General features: G+C 40.4%; 1 protein-coding gene across 2 annotated transcripts; it reads right to left on the bottom strand.

The window, feature by feature from the left end:
* Positions 1 to 2,701: 2,701 nt before the first annotated feature.
* b4galnt1b (beta-1,4-N-acetyl-galactosaminyl transferase 1b) lies at positions 2,702 to 20,472 on the bottom strand. Of its 2 annotated transcripts, none has more exons than XM_035523980.1 (12): positions 20,391 to 20,472; positions 13,955 to 14,077; positions 11,517 to 11,739; positions 11,114 to 11,290; positions 10,688 to 10,794; positions 8,636 to 8,673; positions 8,320 to 8,500; positions 8,086 to 8,184; positions 7,194 to 7,381; positions 6,879 to 7,019; positions 5,904 to 6,141; positions 2,702 to 5,678 (listed from the first exon to the last, which is right to left on the bottom strand). In XM_035523980.1, the coding sequence occupies exons 3-12, from the start codon at positions 11,729 to 11,731 to the stop codon at positions 5,464 to 5,466; spliced, it is 1,599 nt and encodes a 532-aa protein (XP_035379873.1). In that variant the 5' UTR covers positions 11,732 to 11,739; positions 13,955 to 14,077; positions 20,391 to 20,472; the 3' UTR covers positions 2,702 to 5,463. The 2 variants fall into 2 exon arrangements, with proteins under 2 accessions (XP_035379873.1, XP_026851703.2); XM_026995902.2 differs by lacking the exon at positions 20,391 to 20,472 and adding an exon at positions 19,777 to 20,374.
* Between the last annotated feature and the right edge of the window lie 726 nt (positions 20,473 to 21,198).

Raw genomic sequence — 21,198 nt, 5'->3', positions numbered from 1 at the left:
CATCTGCTCCACACTACACTGACTCACCTGGACGAAGGGAGGGGAAATTATGTTAAAATGCTATTTGTCGACTACAGTTCAGCATTTAACACTATCATCCCCTCCCTACTCACTACTAAGTTGGGAGATCTAGGACTGCATACATCCCTGTGCGACTGGATCTCCAACTTCCTAACAGACAGACCACAATCAGTACGGGTGGGCAACTGCGCCTCATCCACCCTCAGCCTCAGCACTGGAGCTCCTCAGGGTTGTGTCCTAAGCCCCCTGCTCTACTCACTGTACACCTACGACTGCACAGCCACTTCCAGCTCTAACATCATTGTCAAGTTTGCTGAGGACACCGTTGTCGTGGGTCTGATCTCGGACAACGATGAGAGGGCCTACCTGGAGGAGATTAAACACCTGCAAAACTGGTGCCAGGAAAATATTCTCCTCCTAAACGTCAGTAAGACAAAGGAGCTGATCGTGGATTGCAGCAAGAAGCAGGAGCGGCACTACCAACCTGTGAGGATCAGTGGAACCACGGTGGAGAGAGTAGATAGTTTCAGGTACCTTGGTGTTCACATCTCGCAGGACCTGTCCTGGTCCCGCCATACCAGCTCCCTGGCAAAGAAGGCTCGTCAGCGTCTTTACCACCTCAGACGCCTAAGGGACTTCAGACTGCCCTCCAAGGTACTGCGGAACTTCTACACCTGCACTATCGAGAGCATCCTCACGGGGAACATCACAGTCTGGTTTGGGAATAGCACCAAGCAGGACAGACAAGCACTCCAAAGGGTAGTGCGTTCAGCAGAGCGCATCACTCACTCGGAACTTTCTGACCTGCAGACCACCTACTACAAGCGGTGCCAGACCAAGGCCAGGAAAATTGTGAAGGACCCCACCCATCCCAACAATAGACTCTTCTTTCTGTTGAGGTCAGGGAGGCGCTTCCGCTCCCTGAAGGCCAAGACAGAGAGGCTGAAGAGGAGCTTCTTCCCACAGGCCATTCGGGCCCTGAATCAGGGAAACTGATAAACTGTGGGGACCACCACCACCACCATGTAACATGACTGTATATCTGTACATCTGTATATATAGATTTAGATTTATACTCAATTACCCTGTTACACAACAACTGTAGATATGGTATTATACAAAATGGATCTGTACATTCTGTAGATTGTGTACATATATACCCAACCATATACATTGTACATTGTGTATATAATCATAATATACATATATTGTACATACATTGTTAATATATTTTTGTACATACATAGAATATATATATTTATTTGTATATATATATATATTTTTCTCTATGCACCCCTGGTTCTCTTCCTCAGTTTGGACAGAGCACTCTCCACCATTTCACTGCGTGTTATACTGTGTATGACTATGTATGTGACGAATAAACCGAACTTGAACATTGTAAGGGTAAAACAGTTCACCATTATCTCAAAGACAATGTAGTTTAAATATTAGTTGTTGATGCAGACATCACTGTATTGATGCTTGTAGAAAGACCTGTTGATGTATGAGATATGAGTTGATGGGAGTTCCCACTGTGCAATGTGTCTTCAGGGGAAGCTGACACCTCAAGGCAAACTTCTGCAGCAGGACACCTTCACATTCACTGAGCAGGAAGCTGGAGTCTTGCACCCATCCCAACAGAGGCAGGTATTGCTCTTTGAACACCTCGTCATCCTGAGTGAGCCAGTCAACAGGATTCTCATTGCCTGGGTACATCTATAAGAACAGCATTAAGGAGACAGAGAGAGATGGAAGAGGCGAGTGTGAGGCAGATGCAGGGAGGCCTGTACAGGACCTCACACTGCACTGCTCATTGTCATTGTCAGACTCCCACCATCTACACATCATGGCACATTCTTCCTCAACTGCAGTATAATCTTTGGGCACCTACTGGAAATCAGTTCCAGTTCAAAAATCTGCTTCAGTTTTAATGGCATTTTTTTAATTTATTTTAAAGCATAGATATTTAGCTCCAGGTCCCTACTCATCTCCATGACAATGATATCCCAAAGTCCTTTTCTTCTTCAGTGACAATACATTAAATATATATACCGTCTTAGATCTAATCTTGAGTCAGCATACATATTTTGAGTGTCATTCTGGTGCAAAGAAGAACAAAACAATGTATTTTTACATTAGTATTTTTTGTTGTTTACCTAACTGTATGACTGCAAATGTCAAATGTACTATATCTAATTGTAAGGACGTTTTACAGTAACTTACTAAGTTTGGCAGACACATGGCTAAGGTTGAAGGAGCTGTTAATACTTTTCTGGAAGCACCACAGCTCCATCCATTCATCCATGATGTTTACTTGACCAGACATGCAGAATGAATTCTCTCACAGAATAATGACATGAAATTGTGAGAACTTTAAATAGATGTCAATAAATCCAGCAGCTACTTCAGAATAAACATCATGTATATTTGCATGTAGGTTCTGTTCATTTGCAGTTAATACAGGTCTAGTTATTTACATTTATTTACAAACTTAGACTTAGAACCGTACTGTATTTTATATAATATTAAACAGCAATTTTTGGTTATATTATGTGAGTAGATGTTAGCTGTGTTACAGTAAAGACCAGACATATGCATGCACATACACACACTCTTTTCACTTTTTACCCTAATAAACTAATGAGCAACATTTAAAAAAGAACTTGAGACATTCAAATTCTTATTTTCAAAACTTTATCTCATTCCATTCCACAGTTCCAGATACTCTCATACATTTACAAAAAAAAGGGCAAAGTTACATTTTTTTTTACCCTTCTAGATGTTTTGGGGAGTTTGTGTACTACATTTCCTTTAGAGTGTGTAATAAGCAATGCTAATTTCTGTTTATGGACATCAGGCTGCCACCTACTGGTGGAAATACAAATTAGCAACAGAATTAAAAAATCTTTGTGTTCCATGCAGACACAGTGACAAAGCCAGTTGTGAAGTCAGTGCGACATCAAAAAGTGCAATGGGCAGAGACAACGCAGTGATGTGGAATTCAAACAAAACACAACATAGAACATCAAATATCAGCTTCCAGACAGACCTCCGCCCCTCATTTTTTGCCAAGGTAAAACCATTTGAGGTCCTTCACAATTCAAGGCCATCTCTGCTGCTGAAGTCACCATGGTATCCTAAAATCACAGCATTGTTTATCTTCTCTTCCTTCGACTTCGGGTCCACACAGAGATTTCCGCAGGAGGAGCAGTACATGGCAGCGTTCACATGGAAACCACTTATCTGCATGTGGCAGGGCTTGGTTTTACATGGCAAGTTTATATCGAACATGTTTCAGGTTTAGTATATCAAACAAATGACACGTTGACACGTTTCAGGTTTGGTCTACCAAACAAATTTTTTTCCCCAGTTTGGATTGTTTTTAGACAGAGAGAGTCATTTGGTGGAAAAAGTACTATACAAGTTCACTACAGCCTCAAATAATAAAATTACTTATTTGAAACCAAACCATGTGATTTTCAACTTACCAACTTGTGCAAATCATCAATTTCCCCCTCTGATAACTCCCACATGTAGACATGCAGCTCAATCTTCAGCCAAGATATTAAACAAGCACAAAGGAAGAACACACAGACACAGACACACACACAAAATTAAGTGTAATATCTGTTTCTTATTTTCTGAGATCTTAATGGGCAAATGATGCTCCTCACTATACCATTTACAATAACCCAGAAGCAATCAGCAATCTGACAGCAGATACCACAGGGGACATTCCAGTGTAAATGAGCATGCAGTTTAAAATGAGCATCCATGGAAACACCCCCACAGACCCCTGCTCCTCTCACAAAGACGCATACACATTCATTCCAGCTTGGAACCACCAGACATTAGCTCATCCAGCTCTACATGGTCTTGTTCTCACGATGCTGAAATGAGGAAATAAGACAATGGCTTCATATTTGGAAAATAGTTTTGGTTAGAAAGGATAAATTCTTGTTATGGAGATAGAACAGAGCGACTTTCAGTTAAAAAGTGATTTTCAGATATGTTTACATATATTATCCTACTCTGTTACACCTGAGACCATGGTCCATGCATTCTCAAAAAGGAATTAATAGAGCTCATATTCATACAGAACCACTTTTACCATGGTTGATGGAGCATAACTAGAGATGGGTTTTTAATGTAATGAGCAGAAGGTTAAACATTTATGCATTAGGTATATTTGCTAACAAATGCGATAATGGTGATGATGATAGGTTACTTGATACAGTGAAACACTCTGTATTCTGCATAATGGCGGGCCTGGGACAAGCAGGGCATCACACTATTACATCAGAGAGCAGCCCAGAGTCTAGTTTCCATAGAAACTGACCTACATGCTTCAATCTTGTGAGAAAAAGCTGTGTTCTGAAAAAGACTCTGTGAGGACAAACAAACAAACAAACACAAACAAAGGATTGGAACCAGAACAGTGAATATGGTTTTGGCCATGTGATGCTGAACAATAAACGTTGAGTTAGTTTCCTTCTACAGATCCTCCATTTGCTTCTGTGTGATGTGTTTGTGTGTGTGTGTATTTAATCTTTTGCTTGTTTTTTTCCTTTTTGGAGGGTGGAAGAAAGAGAGAGAGAAAGAGAGAGAGAGAGAAAGGACAGACTAGAGGGGTGGGATGGGTGCAAACTGTCAGCTTGTTAGGTTTCCACTAGTTCTTTGTTCTCTCTGGTAAGCCCAGGGTCTAATCTCTCCAGCGAGTCCATTTGTTTTAGTGCAAACGTACAGAGAGAGGACCATCACACGCGTATCCACACTCCAGTTAGGAGCTGCGCATGCTGGCATAACAGCCTGTCAGTGGAATGTGCTTGAGGGTGTCTTCTTTTCATATAAAACAAAACAAGACAAAAACAAAACAAGACAAAAACAAATTCTCTCCATCCGTTATCCTCCAGCACCCAGACTTCTACATCCTTAGCTTGTGCCTCATCAAATAAAGTTTTTATTTTTATTTCTCGTTATATTAATTCTCATGAGACAAAATCCAAATTTCCCTTAAAAACATCTAACAGAATGATCTTTAACTATGACTGGCAGAAGAGAAATCCTGAATCAGTCAATTGATATAAGGAATGATCTGTGTCTAAAGAATTATTTTAAACAAAAAAAAAAAAGTTAAGTAAAACAGAACTCAAAAATAGGATCTCAAGTATTGTTATAAACAACAACAACAACAGCAACAACACAAACCAATCAGCTCTCATCTCTCCTCTGTCAGTCACAATTAATGATGTTTATGGCCCCTCCAAAAGGGGGCACTATGTTTCAACATTCCCACAATAAAATGAGGGAAAGGACTACATTTCAGACTGTACACGCACATAACACCCTCAAAGTCTTCCCTCAAAGACTCTTTTTAGCTACTTTGGGAAAAGAGAAGTCTTTCAAAAGAGGAAGACAAAAAGAGGCAGAGAGAGAATGTGTTCAGTTACGTGTGAGACATTGGAAGCGGTTTTTGAAGTAAAGGAGGCCATTTTTGGTATGTGTGGCGTCAGAAGATGCCGGAGGGTAACGGAATTTGGCGTAGGTCTTGTCGCTTTCTGTCTGGCCCCACGGAAGTTTGATCTTGGTGGCATGGTTTACGATCACATCATCACACGAGCCAACATGTAGAGCACCCAGCCCATCGATGAAAAACTCTGAGGAACCAAAACAGGCAAAAGGGATAGTTTAAATAGAAAAGAATAAACAAACATATGATAGCAATGAAATAAAATTCAATAGTTTTGTTTGTATGTGTATGTTTTTTCACCTTGTAGCTACATATACACATGTGCACGAGTGTACATGCACATTTGTATGTTTAGCAACAAGATGAATCATATGAGTGTGTGTGCTGTGTGTCTCCCCAGCCCGAGACTCACCCATGTGGGCAACGCGTGCTAGACGTGGGTCGAAGCCCACCTGTTGCACCTTGTCCGTCCGGGCCAGAAAGAAGTTGATGACGCCGTCGGTGACCACGCAGTTGGGGAAGCCGTCGATGGCATGATGGAACCCACGTCTCATGTGCAAACAGTCACCTTCTTCCTCTCCTGCTTCTATGGAGATGGTCTGCCTATATGTGGCAGTGTAGCCTGTGGCTTCACGCACAGCACCGCCGACCTGCATGCGTACACACACACACACACACACACACGTGCGCGCGCACACACACACACACACGCACATGACCTCATATTACACAGATATATGCAATCAGTCCACAAAACCAAAGGAGAGCTAGGAGAACCAAACAACAAGTGAGCTTTTTCCAAAAGAGTGCATATCCGCACACCACACATATTGTCACATTACGGTCCCGCTCCCTCCTCAAATGTCTTTGTGTGTATTCGTCTGTGTTGCCAAGCCCTCTCATGTCGTCCACTTGTTCTGTTATGTGTAATCGTCTTGAATGTATATGTCTCCTGTGTTGTAGTACCCGTTGTTGGTGTTTAAGGTGTACAGAGCATGTGTTGCATTTTATGTATTAATCATGTGTGTAATAAATGTCAGTTTAATCGTGCTGCTTGCCCGCATCCTGTTTGCAACGAATCGTCACACATATCCACATATATCCACCTGCTACAGCGTGTTAGTATAGCTCATGAACTGGAGCTGACATTTCAGTTGTGTGTGTGAGCTATGAATAAGACACCGTAGGCTGTGGAATTACTGTGGCTTTTTGTCTGAAAGCCCACATAACTGACCAGCTCTAAGAGGCTTTTCCTATTCTCCTTTATCCCTCGTGCAGGCAGGCCCTGTTCAGAGTGAACAGAGGGCCTCCTTTCTGGCCCCTCTCCACCCATGACTCAGTCATGCTTCAAGCTCACTCCTATGTCTCAGTAGGATGTGACTCTTACCAGGTCAAGGGTGGTTTTCTCCAGGACCTCCACCAGTTTCTCCAGTTTGGTGTTGGCAGTAAAGATAAAGTCATCATCCACCCACAAAACATATTTAGTGGTGACCTGTGATACGGCCAGATTACGACCTGCAAACCAACCCTGGCATATGCCCATGCACACACACACACACAAAGACACACACACGCAGTAAAACACATACACAGACTTAAAGACAGACAAATATATAGATATGCAAAGAGGCAAAGCTATGACATTAAGCTTTAAAACATAGTTTGATCATTCTAAAGACCACTGTTAAAGATGGGCCTCTACCTTTCCAAATGGCATGACGTAATGTTCTATGTATGGCCCAGACACCATTTTTGGATTTTCGCTGTCATCTGCTATTACTATGGTAACCGTTGGGTAGTATCGTCGTATGCTGTCAATTAGATCCTGTAGCTTGTTATAGCGCAGAAAGGTTTTGGTGGCTATCGTGACAAGAGTGCTGATGTTGTATTCTAGGAAGGAACAGAGGCACATTTACGTTTACTCTTCAAATCAGATAACACAGAAAAAAACTTTCATGCACAGACAAATCTAAAACAAATTAGACTGATAAATCTTTTTTTGTTGCTGAAATTGTAGTGCTGTTTGACAGATCATTTAGCATTACTATTGCTGGTCACCACTGGGCTCATGTAGAGTGGTGCTGTCTATGAGGTATTGGATTATTTGGATTACTTAAATTTGTGTTGTGGTGTATAGTGTTGATTAATGCTGTGTTGTGACAAAGCTGCCCTGCCTGTGCTGTACTGACTGTGCTCTACAGGACTGTACTGACTGTGCTCTACAGGACTGTACTGACTGTGTGCTCTATAGGGCTGTATTGAGAGTGTGCTCTACAGGACTGTACTGACTGTGTGCTCTACAGGGCTGTATTGAGAGTGTGCTCTATAGGGCTGTATTGAGAGTGTGCTCTACAGGACTGTATTGAGAGTGTGCTCTACAGGGCTGTATTGAGAGTGTGCTCTATAAGGCTGTATTGAGAGTGTGCTCTATAGGGCTGTATTGAGAGTGTGCTCTATAGGGCTGTATTGAGAGTGTGCTCTATAGGGCTGTATTGAGAGTGTGCTCTATAGGGCTGTATTGAGAGTGTGCTCTACAGGGCTGTATTGAGAGTGTGCTCTACAGGGCTACAAGGTTGTATTCTGTGTTGATGCACCTTTATCTGCATCTCCACCCGTGTTGTAGAGTCTGGGAGTCACTCCATGACGGATTTTGATGGTGAAAAGAGCCTGATGGCCTTCTGTTTCTAACTGCACTGAAATACAATTATACAAACATACTTATTAAATGCAGATCAAATTTAGCCATTACTTTACAATGTAAGGTGTGGCTGGCATTTTGGGTACGTGTATCACTGTGTACGTTTGTATGTGTGTGAGCGTGCAAGTACCTGTGTCTGCAGTGCTGGGGTGGAACAGTGTGTTAGTGTAAGTGATGAACTGAAGCTGACGGTTCAGGTTGGGTAAGACACAGCTGCTTAAAGTCATGTGCATCTCACCATCACCTCTGACCTTTACTCCCTCTACCTCAGCTGCCACATTAAATGTGCCCAGGGAGGCTGAGAAATTTAGCTGAAAGGACGCCAGAGATAACAAGAAATGTGACTAACAAAAGAAAGTACTTTAACTCGTTAATGTTCTTTACACACTTGAACACTGATGTACCGCACCATTCGTTTTTACTTATCATAGAAATATCAAACTTACAGTGTAAATGTCTCTGGGTAGGTCTTTTAAGGCCAAGCCTAAAACAAACACAGCTGTTTATGAAGAGCAGTAGCTAGAACTGAAGTTCTGGATTTCACACACATGGCCATTATGTTGTACAGATGTTGTTCTGATCTAGCTTGTACATTCTTTAATTTCCTCCAAGTTCTCTCTCTCTCTCTCATATATATATATATATATATATACACACATACATACATACAGGGGTGTGAAAAAGTGTTTGCCCACTTCCTGATATCTTTTTTTTTTTTTTTTTTGGCATGTTTGTAACACAATGTTTCAAATCACACAAATTTCAATATTAGACAAAGATAACACAAGTAAACACAAAATGCAGTTTTTAAATGAAGGTTTTTATAATTCAGGGGAAAAAAAAAATCCATGGTGAAAAATCCTGTGTGAAAAAGTTTTTGCCCCCTAAACCTAATAACTAGTTGGGCCACCCTTAGCAGCAACAACTGCGATCAAGCATTTGCGATAACTGGCAATAAGTCTTTTACAATGCTGTGGAGGAATTTTGGCTCACTCATCTTTGCAGAATTGTTGTAATTCGGCCACACTGGAGGGTTTTCCAACAAGAACCGCCTTTTCAAGGTCATGCCACAGTATCTCAATTGGATTCAGGTCAGGACTTTGACTAGGCCACTCCAAAGTCTTCATTTTGTTTTTCTTAAGACATTCAGAGGTGGAATTGCTGGTGTGCTTTGGATCATTGTCCTGCTGCAGAACCCAAGTGCGCTTCAGTTTGAGGTCACGAACAGATGGCCAGACTTTCTCCTTCAGGATTTTTTGATAGACAGCAGAATTCATGGTTCCATTTACCACAGCACATCTTTCAGGTCCTGATGCAGCAAAACAGCCCCAGACCATCACAATACCACCACCATATTTTACTCTTGGTATGAAGTTGCTTTTCTGAAATGCTATGTTACTTTTATGCCAGATGTAATGGGACATAACCTTCCAAAAAGTTCAACTTTTGTCTCATCAGTCCACAGAGTATAATGCTGCCTCGTCAGTCCACAAATTATTTTCCTAAAAGTCTTGGGGATCATCAAGATGTTTTCTGTCAAAACTGAGACGAGCCTTTGTTCTTTTTGCTCAGCAGTGGTTTTCGTCTTGGAACTCTGCCATGCAGGCCATTTTTGCCCAGTCTCTTTCTTATGGTGGAGTCATGAACACTGACCTTAACTGAGGTAAGTGAGGCCTGCAGTTCTTTGGATGTTGTTGTGGGGTCTTTTGTGACCTCTTGGATGAGTTGCCCCTGCACTCTTGCAGTAAATTTGGTGAGCCGGCCACTCCTGGGAAAGTTCACCACTGCTCCATGTTTTCGCCATTAGTGGATAATGGCTCTCAATGTGGTTCACTGGAGTTGCAAAGCCTTAGAAATGGTTTTATAATGTTTTCTAGACTCGTAGATCTCGATTATTTTGTATCTCATTTGTTCCTGAATTTCTTTGGACCACAGTATGCTGTCTAGCTTTTGAGGATCTTTTGGTCTACTTCACTTTGTCAGGCAGGGACTATTTAAGTGATTTCTTGATTGAGAACAGGTGTGGCAGTAATCAGGCCTGGGTGTGGCTAGAGAAATTGAATCCAGCTTTCCAAAGATGTGATAATCCACAGTTAATTTATGTTTTAACAGGGAGGGCAATCACTTTTTCACAGCGTTTACTTGTGTTATCTTTGTCTAATATTTAAATTTGTTTGATGATCTGAAAAATAGAAGTGTGACAAACATGCAAAAAAAATATCAGGAAGGCAAACACTTTTTCACACCACTGTAGCTTGTATAAATACTGTTACTGTCACTGGGCAATGTCTGTCAGAAATCAATGAACAGCTAAAACTTCTGAATAACTACTGGGGCTTTTCTCCCTGTGCAACTCTGTGCAAGAGTTTAATTATGATGTTAGAATTAACAGCATGGATGTTAAAGTCATACAAATGAAAACAGGCAAACACTGTAAATAACACACTCTTTCTTTGTTAAATATACTACACACTATGAGGAGCTGATGAAATATCCACCTGGTATAAGGATCGTCTTAAGGGGCCGCACTTCAACACCCTGTGTTGGGTATTGCAGTGGGCTGTTAGCTTCAGTTACAATCAGCAAATCTGCAGGGGTCTGTGACCTAAGTGCACACACACACACACACACACACACACACACACACACACACACACACACACACACACACACACACACACACACACACACACACACACACCAGCCAGTTAATTTTGTTTTCTTCCTGCTCCCACTGGAGCCAGATTACTAAGTGCTCACCAACTCTCATTATTTGTCTTAACTTTGCTCATGACAATACTAATTTCAGCTGGTATTATGGAAGTGAGCCAAAGATAAGTTTACTATTAAATTACTCCAAACCTATTTTTCCTGGTAAACTAGATCGAGTGCTGTGTCATTTACAGTAGTACTGAGACACAAACCTCATCTGGAAGCCCTGGTACTCTTTGGCACGGCGTCTCTTCATCTCATCTAACTGCGAGGGCTGGAAAGCTGTGTGCAGGGGGTGTGCTGACACTCGTGGGAACAACAGTTGAGCAAATGGCAAGTTCACACCTGCCCTTTCTCCCTCGCACACACATCCATTATGTGCAAGAAGCCTATGGGAAAGGAGAGCTGTTATGTCTACATTTACATCAACAGCCTATTAAGGAGATCCTATCAATAGTTTATTTGTGTGTACTTGTAAGGGTTTGCAAAGCTACTCAGGGCCATTCATAAGAAGAGAGACTGTAAGAGGAACTGAAAGCCCTACAAGAGCAACATTTGAATATTTGCACAAACAATTTATTTAAAGACAAATATCTTATGTGATTAGATACTGACCCAGCTACACTCTCCCTCACATGGTAGGGGATGGTGCCAGCACTGGGGTCCGGCTCTGGGAGTCTCTCTGCCAGCAACCTCTCTACCCCAGTCCCTGGTCTCTGCCGGACATCAACGGTGCTGTAGGCCCGTGTGGGCCAGGAGTGTAGCACTGCCAAAACCAGCACCACCGAAGCTACCAGAACTAGCAACACCGTCTTATGCAAAGAACGCATCCTACAAACTAACACAAACAAACATAAACAGACATAAAACACATACAGAGCCATGTGACATAGACACATAGGCACAGACATACAAAGATATGAGTAACAAACATATATTCAGAAAACCTGAACCAATTTGCTGTTAATGACCCCAAATTGCCTGGATAGGCCTCCAGGAGCTCACAAGACTACAGTGTATGAAAAATGTTTTTATCTCCTTAAAGACTGCCAGCTCACCACAACCTGAAGGAGTTATACTGTGGATCCTACAGAGTAAAGGACAATCTCCAGCCTAACACCACCAAGACCCAACCCCCCAGCTCACTACCTGAGAATCATCTTCTTGCCTCCAGTCAGACTCCCTCTAACCCCTGATTTCCTCAGATTTGCCACTCCCATATCTCGCTATCCCTGAGCAAGATGTCAACAGGTCCTTTAGAGGCCAGAAGGCGAAAAGAGGATCTATGGCCTGACCTAGTCTCAACATCCACCCCAAAGCAATGCTCTGATCAACTGGCATTAGTGTTTATGGACATCTTCAATAGATTTTTGAACCTCTACTTTTTCCTCACATGCTTCAAAGCCTGTGTTATTGGCCCTGTCCCTAAAAACATGATCAATTCTACATTGCAATCACTGGGTCTATCCTTACTTTCCCACAAACATTTGGCTTAGTTCTTCACCATCTGTTGCAATTCCTCCCATCAGGCAGAAGATAGGGGACCAACAAAGCCAACACAATGAGACACAAGGACTACTTTTTCCTGAGAGCCGTGGCCCTCATTAGACACAGTGGAAACCTTGCCCTTTAGTCTATAACCTACCTCCTCCCTTATAGCATCACTTAACTCCCTTGTTTGCACCATTATCTGTATCATCCCAGGTACAACTATATCTTGGTCAAATGCCAATTTCACACAGCATTAAATGGTATGCATTGCATTGTGTATAACAATCAAATGTCTTGCCAAAACTTGGATAGGAGATGAGATACCAATTCTCTGCCTTGATTTCTCATCAAGCTATGAAGCTATACAACACCAAACCAATTATCCTGTTAAGGAGAATGGTTAAAAGACAATGCCACATAGTCCAAAGATAAGGCTTATAGTAGCCACCTTTACATTTTACTGGTCACAATCCCTGGCAAAGTATAACTTGCTACAAAAGACATTAAAAAAAAAAAAACTCACTGCAACACCCAAAATATTCTTTAGGAGCTGAAGTGTGCAAGTCATGAGACAGATGCAGATGCACCACATGTGTTCTGGGACACACAGTGTGCTCTAAGAAGCCTTTTTAGGAGTTTGAGTTGAAATCTGTGCTTTTACACAGTGCCAGTTCTCAACTCAGCTCTATAGAAAAGCGTTAGGGGCACCAGTACTGACACTAAGTGCTAAGTAGACACATTCTTGCTTGAGCGAACAAACCACTGTCTAGACATTCTAAAATATCCCAAAATATCTGGTCTTCTTGCTGATGCAGTTCCCCTAGCAACAACACATAAATTCAGTGGCTGTGATGCCTGAGTTAAAACAGGGTTTGAGGTGATTTTTGTGAACACAACTCAACTCAGTTTTTGCAAGCAGTGCTCTGCTTCTTGATTACTTATACTAGGCAAGGGTGCTTGTGTGAATTTTTATTTCCCTTATGTATTAGAGTAGTTAAGTTTCGTTTCCCCCCATTTTTTAAGTGTAGTTGTTAGGTAGGAATTTTATTTTATTTTATTTTACCCCCTATCCTTTTTTGACACCACCTAGCTTCCTATGAGCTATCAGTGAAATTGGTTCACAGTATCACCAAGACTATATACACACCTGTCTGATGGCTCGAGTGACAATAAATAAAACAGCTGCTGAACCCATACTTCCTTGCGTTATGGCATAATTCCTCCTTGGTGTGTCTTTGTCTAGTTAACCAAGCCTCTTTTCTTTTTCCCCTTATTTAAATACTTTTTCTGTTCAGGTCTAAACCTAATAGCTCCTAATACACCCTAAACCTATAAGAACAAAAACAATGGTGGGTTGTAATGAAGAGGTCAATTATTTTTAACATGGCACTGTCAGAGGATGCCACTTTTGTTATTACATGAAATATCTGCTCTGCTCAACTATAAGTGCTATGACTGTGAAAAGGAAGCATTTAGGGGCAACATCAGCTCAGTCATGAAGTGGTAGACCACACAAACCTACAGACCACTTATCTAACCATGAATCAACAAAATTAACTTACTCTATCCGGTCAGTGTGAGAAGTGCAGGATGCCATTGCTGCTCCCAAAGATCCATGGCACTGATTGGCAGAATCCATAAATGGCTGACAGGAGTGAATGGTGCCGGTGGAGGACTTTCCCCATCTGTTGATAAAATATAAAGCATTTTCTATAATGTTCAATCATTCTGCAAAAATGTTCACCCTTTTGGTCCTTGCATAATTATTAACACTACCACATCATACGCAGTCACCTTAAAATTAGAACTGAGAAAGTTGCTGTTGCTACATGATGTGACAACTTTTCTATGTAGAAGAACTGGTAGATCTTTATACAAACAGCCTTGGTGAAAGATTCTGTTATACGAATCACATTTTAATAAGGTACAATTTTCATGTAGTCATTTTGTATTGATCCTATTACTTCCCCCTTTTGGTCCCATTATACACACTTCTAGTAATAAATGAGTAATAAGTAATTATTTAGAATTGTCCCATTCTGCATTCCAAATTTCACAGTTAAGCACTGAAATTTTTGTCAATGACAGTTCACTATAGTGGTAAACAAATATTAAGTTATACCAAAATATTCCTTTTAAAAGACCTAAAGGAAAACACTTAATTCATTATGACACTATACATTTTATTGGTTCATGTTATACACTATTAATTTTATAGTATCATTTAGAAATTAGAAAGTGAGATTTTATTCACATAAGAAAATGAATGTCTGCCTTATCAACACATATATAAGACACCTTAACTTATCCTGAATTTATTCCACACTCTCTTGATCACTGTATAGAGCATCCTTAAACCACACTCATAGAATTACGTTGCACTGATTTAAAAATGAGGAATGTTGTGGAATAATTTCCACAGGGATTGAATCTGGGTGATTTGTTGCGTCGTAGGTGGTAGCTTTAAGAAGAGGGTTAAGAGAACATCATGCAAACCTATTGTCAAAGTCAGGGGAAGCTACTTATATAAGAATATTTGTTTAATATTCACATATGTATAATTTTATTATTTGAATACTGTCACTGTTTTTGCTTAAATATAAAAAATAGTAAAAAATAAAACAGTATGTCCAAACTTTTAACTGGTAGCGTGATTCCATGTATATTAAATTAATATGTTCACCAAGGTTTATGTCAAAATCCTAACTAAACTATTAGGCAATCAATATGCTATGTCATTTAGATAAGCAAGTACTTAGGACAAATTTGAGTCCTTAGTGAAAAAAACAGCACTGATATTCAAAGGTAGGAAGATAAATGACAGCAAAGTGTGTCATGGTTGGCCCCTCCTAGCGTCCTGTCTCCATGGTAACCCTGTCTTGTGTTTTTGTTTTGCTTTGCTTCCTTGTTGTTCAACCCCTCGTTTGAGTTTCCCCGCATTTCATTTGTATCACCTGCTCCTTGTTTCCCTAGTAAGCCCTCACTAGCCTATGTATATATACCCTTAGTTTACTGGTCATTGGTTGTCTTAGTCCATGTTGTTTGCCCTATCCTTCAGTTGTTCTCACAGCATGTGTCCTCTGTTTGTTATTAGCCTGTTTTCTGTTGTTTCTTTCAGTTTTCTTATTTGTAGGTTTTGTTTTATCATGTGTCCTGGACCTTTTCGTGTTGGATCATTGACGGGGACTATTATTTTAACCCTGATTTTGGATTTGCACTTAATAAATCTCATTCTTCTCAGGGTTTGTGTCGGACTCGTGATCGCCACGCATTACAAAGAGTTATAGCAGACATAATATGGAATGCTGGAAAAGCAAACAAATCATTTATTTATTCCCCCCCCCCCCCCCCCCCAAGTTCAATAACTTTTTCAGATTCAACAATAGTGAGAATAAATGCTTTTAGTTCCTACGCTGCTCAGGTTTACGGGTAAGAACAAGTTATTCTTTACAAGTAATAAGAAACAATTGGAAAAATTTAAATAATCATTACTAAAACCATATCAGCACGATGAAGTGATGCTACTCCATGGCACAACCGTCCTCTTTTATATTTTCATATTTCCTATTTCTAAGAAATGTATTTTTACATTTCAAAATAGATTTTATTAGCTTAGTTAAGCTATTACACTGTCACACCTCAGTTGGCACCCAGTCAAGACTCCACTCACATGAGCACCAATCACTTCCCTGTTGCCAATAACCCACTTATTGATTATTGTCCTCACCTGCTCCTTATTTTACCTTTCCCTGCAGCCTGCTGTAGACTAATGCCTGGCTTAGTTTCCACACTCAAGATCGCTGCCTTTGCTTGCTTTCCAGTGCACTTTTTGCCATTTCAGTAAACCTGTTTATCTCCACCGCTCGCGTTTTGCTTCTGTGTCTGCGCAATATCATAGTATGTGAATCCTGCAAAATGGAGCACAGCAAGTTAGCCTGCAGGGTGCTGTTATGGGTCAGCAGCAGCAAACACTGACCGAACAAGGACTCCAGATCCACCACCTTTGGTGGACCATCATGAACAAGCTGGTGAGCAGTGTGGAAGCACTCACTCTGTGAGTCCTCCAGTAGGGGCTGGTAGCTCAGCTCACCCTCCTGCTTCTGGTAATCAATCCTGTCACACTATGACCCTGGAGATGTGCAGTTCGGATCTTGAAAGGTGTGATGGTTTCCTGGTACAGTGTGAGCTGTACCTTGCCTACCAGCCACTCATGCCAGATCACACCAAGATGGTATTTATCGTCAGTCAGCTCACAGCGACAGCCAAAGCCTGGGGCACCGTATTTACTATGTAAATATTTGCATAGTATTACTTATAGCTCTGTAGTGCTTGGTCTTTCATCCACTAGTACTAAAAGTGCTATATGAAAAATCTGTCCTCATTTAGACTAAGAGTGAAATAGCTAATAAAATGTGTATATCCTCAAAATGATACAAATAAGAGTTTTAAAATGATATGTGTTTATGATCTTGCTAGAACTTGTTAGATCAGCACTATGTAACACAACGCTTTTGTGCGTGCGCGCATGCACGCACACATAATGCTATCCACTGCGTCCGACATTTCTGCTGATTGGTATATTCACTTCCTCCACCTCCCCTGGAGTCTTTCCGTTATTACACTGACGACAGCAGCAGAGCAGTGCTGTTTTTTCTCAGATTGAGTTTGGGAACAGCCTCACATGACTGTAGACTGGGTCAAACTGGCCTTACAATAAAGATTAGAACACTACAGTTCAGTGAATTAGTAATCATGAAAAGCAGCACAGAAATATATTTAGAAAGTAACAGAATATACAGTGTAACATAACTGTGTGTGTGTATATATATATATATTCAATTACACCATGTAACATAAAAACTGTAAATGTCATTTTACAAAATGGATCTGTACATACTGTACATTGTGTACATATATATACACAACTATATACATTGTATATTGTGTATATAAGCATAATATACATATATTGCACATACATTGTTAATATATTTTTGTACATATATAGAATATATATTTCTCTATGCACCCCTGTTTTCTTTTTCCTCAGTTTGGACAGAGCACTCTCAACCATTTCACTGCGAGTTATACTGTGTATGACTATGTATGTGACAAATAAACCAAACTTGAACTTGAAACTTGAAACTTGAATGTGGATTTGCTAAAATAAACAACAAATGGTACAGGTAACCCTAACTGTAACAGATCAAACACAATAATATCCTATGCAACAGTTTTGTAAGGTATAAAATGATCCTCATTCTTTTTTCAGATAAAAAGGAAAAAGCTACATTTAGTCACTCTACCTATTTAGACTACTGTAAAATAAAGCACCATAATACAAATAAAAATCTGAGAAAGTTATAAATAATGATATAAATGCCCCCTTAAAGTGGATTGTGGTGACTTGACCCATGCATGTACACATTATCCTGGTATGGTGCACCTTAAATTTGATAGAATATAGAAGTCAGTACAGATACTTTCTTTTAATGTGTGAGTATGTTTGCTATCCATACAGCCCCTTTAAAAGTCAAAGATTTAGTGCAAAGTCAAGCATATACATTAAATGTAAAGAGGCAAGTCTGATTATGTGACAAAGAGAGACAGCATGAGAGAGGGAGACAGAGAGAGAGAGAGCAATCAGTGCTGGAGTCACCACTGTTGTAGGCCAAAGGCAGGAGATAGCTTCTCTTCAGACCCTGCTCTGATCTAGATTACATCAGTGGTCATGCCATCATTACAGAATTCGTTGATAATTTGATTTTTGTTGAAATTTACACAAAGTAAGAGACAGAAAGTTTACACAGAAAAACTCTTGACCTCCAGAAGCGATAGTGCTGTGCAAAATATGAGTAGTTGTGCCTGTTAAATGATGCCTGGTCAGTAGATTTTTCAGAGGTTGTCTTGTTCATTTTAGGTGTTTGAGAAGTATAGTCACAGAGTGCTGATTTCAATTTAGTGTTATATTTTTAGGGATTTGCAAGGTGGGATGGAAAATGGTGCCTGCCCATATTTGCACCTGCACTGAAAACAGAAAGATCACAAATGAGTCTCTAAACACTCAGTGTAAACATCCTAGTACTGCTTCTTTGAGCATAGGCTACACTTAACCTTGTCATGACATGTCTTGCTTGGAGTAAAATTTGCTTCTAAAACCAATATTTTTCTTTGAAAATGGTGAGAAAGACTAAAGTAGGTGACTGGACAAAAATGATCAAAATACCAAGTGATTGCTTAATCTTCTGTAAATTCATGTTAGATATCATAAGGATGAATATGATGTATATGATGGATTTCTTCACATGATGCACTACTTCACTTTAAAGGGTAAAAACACGAATAACCTCAGGCACAGATGGTAATTCCCACTTCCTAGGAGACCAATCCTCAACGTATCAGACCTAGACATGTGGTCACAGTGGGCCGGTATGGCAAAAGGCGTGGTGTCACAACTACTACACTAAGAACACTGCATGAAAGTGTGGCAGGCTCTCTTGCAATTGTGCATGTTTTATATTATATGGAGAGAAACACACACATACACACACACACACACACACACACACAGACAGAGACAGAGAGAGAGACAGAGACAGAGACAGAGAGACAGAGAGAGAGAGAGAGAGAGAGAGAGAGAGAGAGAGAGAGAGAGAGAGAGAGAGAGAGAGATGATTCCGGGCATCGGTATTTAATCCTGCTCTCGCGGGTAGTCAGTTGACTTGGCGAGTCCGAGACGAGCAATTTTTTAAGTATACCAGTGTCTACTTTAAAACACCTCATAGAAGTTAATGGCAAAAGTAAGTTATTTTATCAATATGTGCGATAGGCCTTAAGCTACCAATACTGTCACCAGCAACACTTAAATTACCACCGGTGAAATGTAGCCAGCATTGTAATTCCTGAGTTCGCGTAAATAAACGCCTTGAACGCGCGGCTCCATGATCCACATGTAGCTGGCATGCGCCCATATTAGCTAACAACATTAACGCAAAGCAACATTCAGACGGGCTTACAAGGTGGGCCGTTCAACACGTAAGATAACCAACAGAACAATAACAGCCTACCGTGGCAGATACACAGTATACAACATGAACAATCATAAGTATTTCAGACCATGCCTGACACAACATACGGTAGGCCTAATTACTAAATAAATAAAGAATTAAATGTAAACTACAAGGCCTATCCCTCGTTTTATGTTGCATCAGCCCCAAAATACCACCAAGTGATATAATTTCATATTTTTCAAATGTCAGATAAATCAGTCTTTGTAGCACATACCCGATATATTTCAGATCTAATTAATATATGAAGGGCTTCGGAAATCATACTAGTACATCAGACCAGAAGAACGAGCAAAATCAGATGTCATAAATCTTACCTTTTAATGTTGCCGCCAAATCGAATGTCCTTTTGATTAAATGCTCCTTATAATATGGTTGCATAAAGATAATTACGGGGGAAATCCGGTGGCATGACATTCATTGGAAAAAGGATGAAGGAACGAGATGGATGAGACACGAGACACCTCTGGCTAATTCCTACGGAGGGTGAAAGTTACTGCGCCGCTGCAGCGCCGTAAATGGAAATCCTCGCGTGACTCCCCGCACAGTAAGCGCACCTCGGACTGAGAATAAGGGCGGCCGAACATGATATTCGCAGGATGCGCTGAATTATACGCTTAGCTCTTCCACGTTCACTTGGTCAGAGTCTGTTCATGCATGTACACTTCTCTGTAAATCAATGCGGTAAATTGTCTACTGCATAGGCCTATTTCATATGTGGCCTACAGCTCCCCAAGCGAAACTAACCACCCATGCCTTTCCGCTTATTAACAAAACTGTTCCTTTTAGTGCATATAGTGTATACACGCTATAGGAATACCTGAATTCATAGTATATACTAAACCTAGCTTTAGGGGGAATTGCTGAGATTTGCTAAGATCATTGGATTTGTAGCAAATTGTATTTTAGACATAATAGTTAGTACGTTTACCGTGTCCTGAAGACATCAAAACGAAGCCTTTTACTGGAATGAGGCTTTCCTTCCAACCCTCTCGAAAAAAAGAACGTTTATTGCGCGAAGCTTTTCAATAGGGTGGACGATGGCGACACTTGGTGACCAAAAGGACAAAGAGCACCTATTAATCTACTGTGGCTCAAATCTGCCCACGGCAAAGCATTGTATGTTATTTGTTGTTAAACCAATAAATTAGTTAATATCCTAACGCTAAACATGTAATTTGGGTGTAGGCTTTTGGGGTAAACTTTAGGTGAAAATAAACGTGTTTTAACTGAAAGTAAACGTGATTGTGGACAATGCTGATAAACTTTATTAAATTGGAAGACGTATCTGATTATGAAGACATTTACTACCTCGCTCCTGCTGCCTCTGCAATTTCTCAAAAGCATAGATTTATTAGTCTACTGAAGCTCCCCGAGGTTAAATTGCTTTTTATTTTTTATTGACTGTTCCTGATATCAAAGCAGTCACGAGGCTGTCTACCGAGCGATGCATCGGATATCATTGGTCAAATGTTAAAGGCAAACGGTACTCCATCGATACTCAAGCACGAAGTTCAGTAGTTTTGTTTCGATTTGGTTGTTTTGTATTGAACACATGCTTAAATTTCAGTATTAAGAATACCATAGCATCGCGGAATCTGAATTTTAATTAAAATAGGCTAAAGAAATGGTTAAAAAAGAATAAACACTAGTAGCCATTTTTGCTAATCCATTATTGATGTTAGCGCTGTAGTTAACAACTTAAAGAAAGGTATCAGAATATGAATTTATGAATCTTG

This window comes from Electrophorus electricus, chromosome 3 (genome assembly GCF_013358815.1).
Source record: "Electrophorus electricus isolate fEleEle1 chromosome 3, fEleEle1.pri, whole genome shotgun sequence".
NCBI lineage: Eukaryota > Metazoa > Chordata > Actinopteri > Gymnotiformes > Gymnotidae > Electrophorus > Electrophorus electricus.
This window is presented reverse-complemented; position numbering and strand designations above follow the sequence as displayed.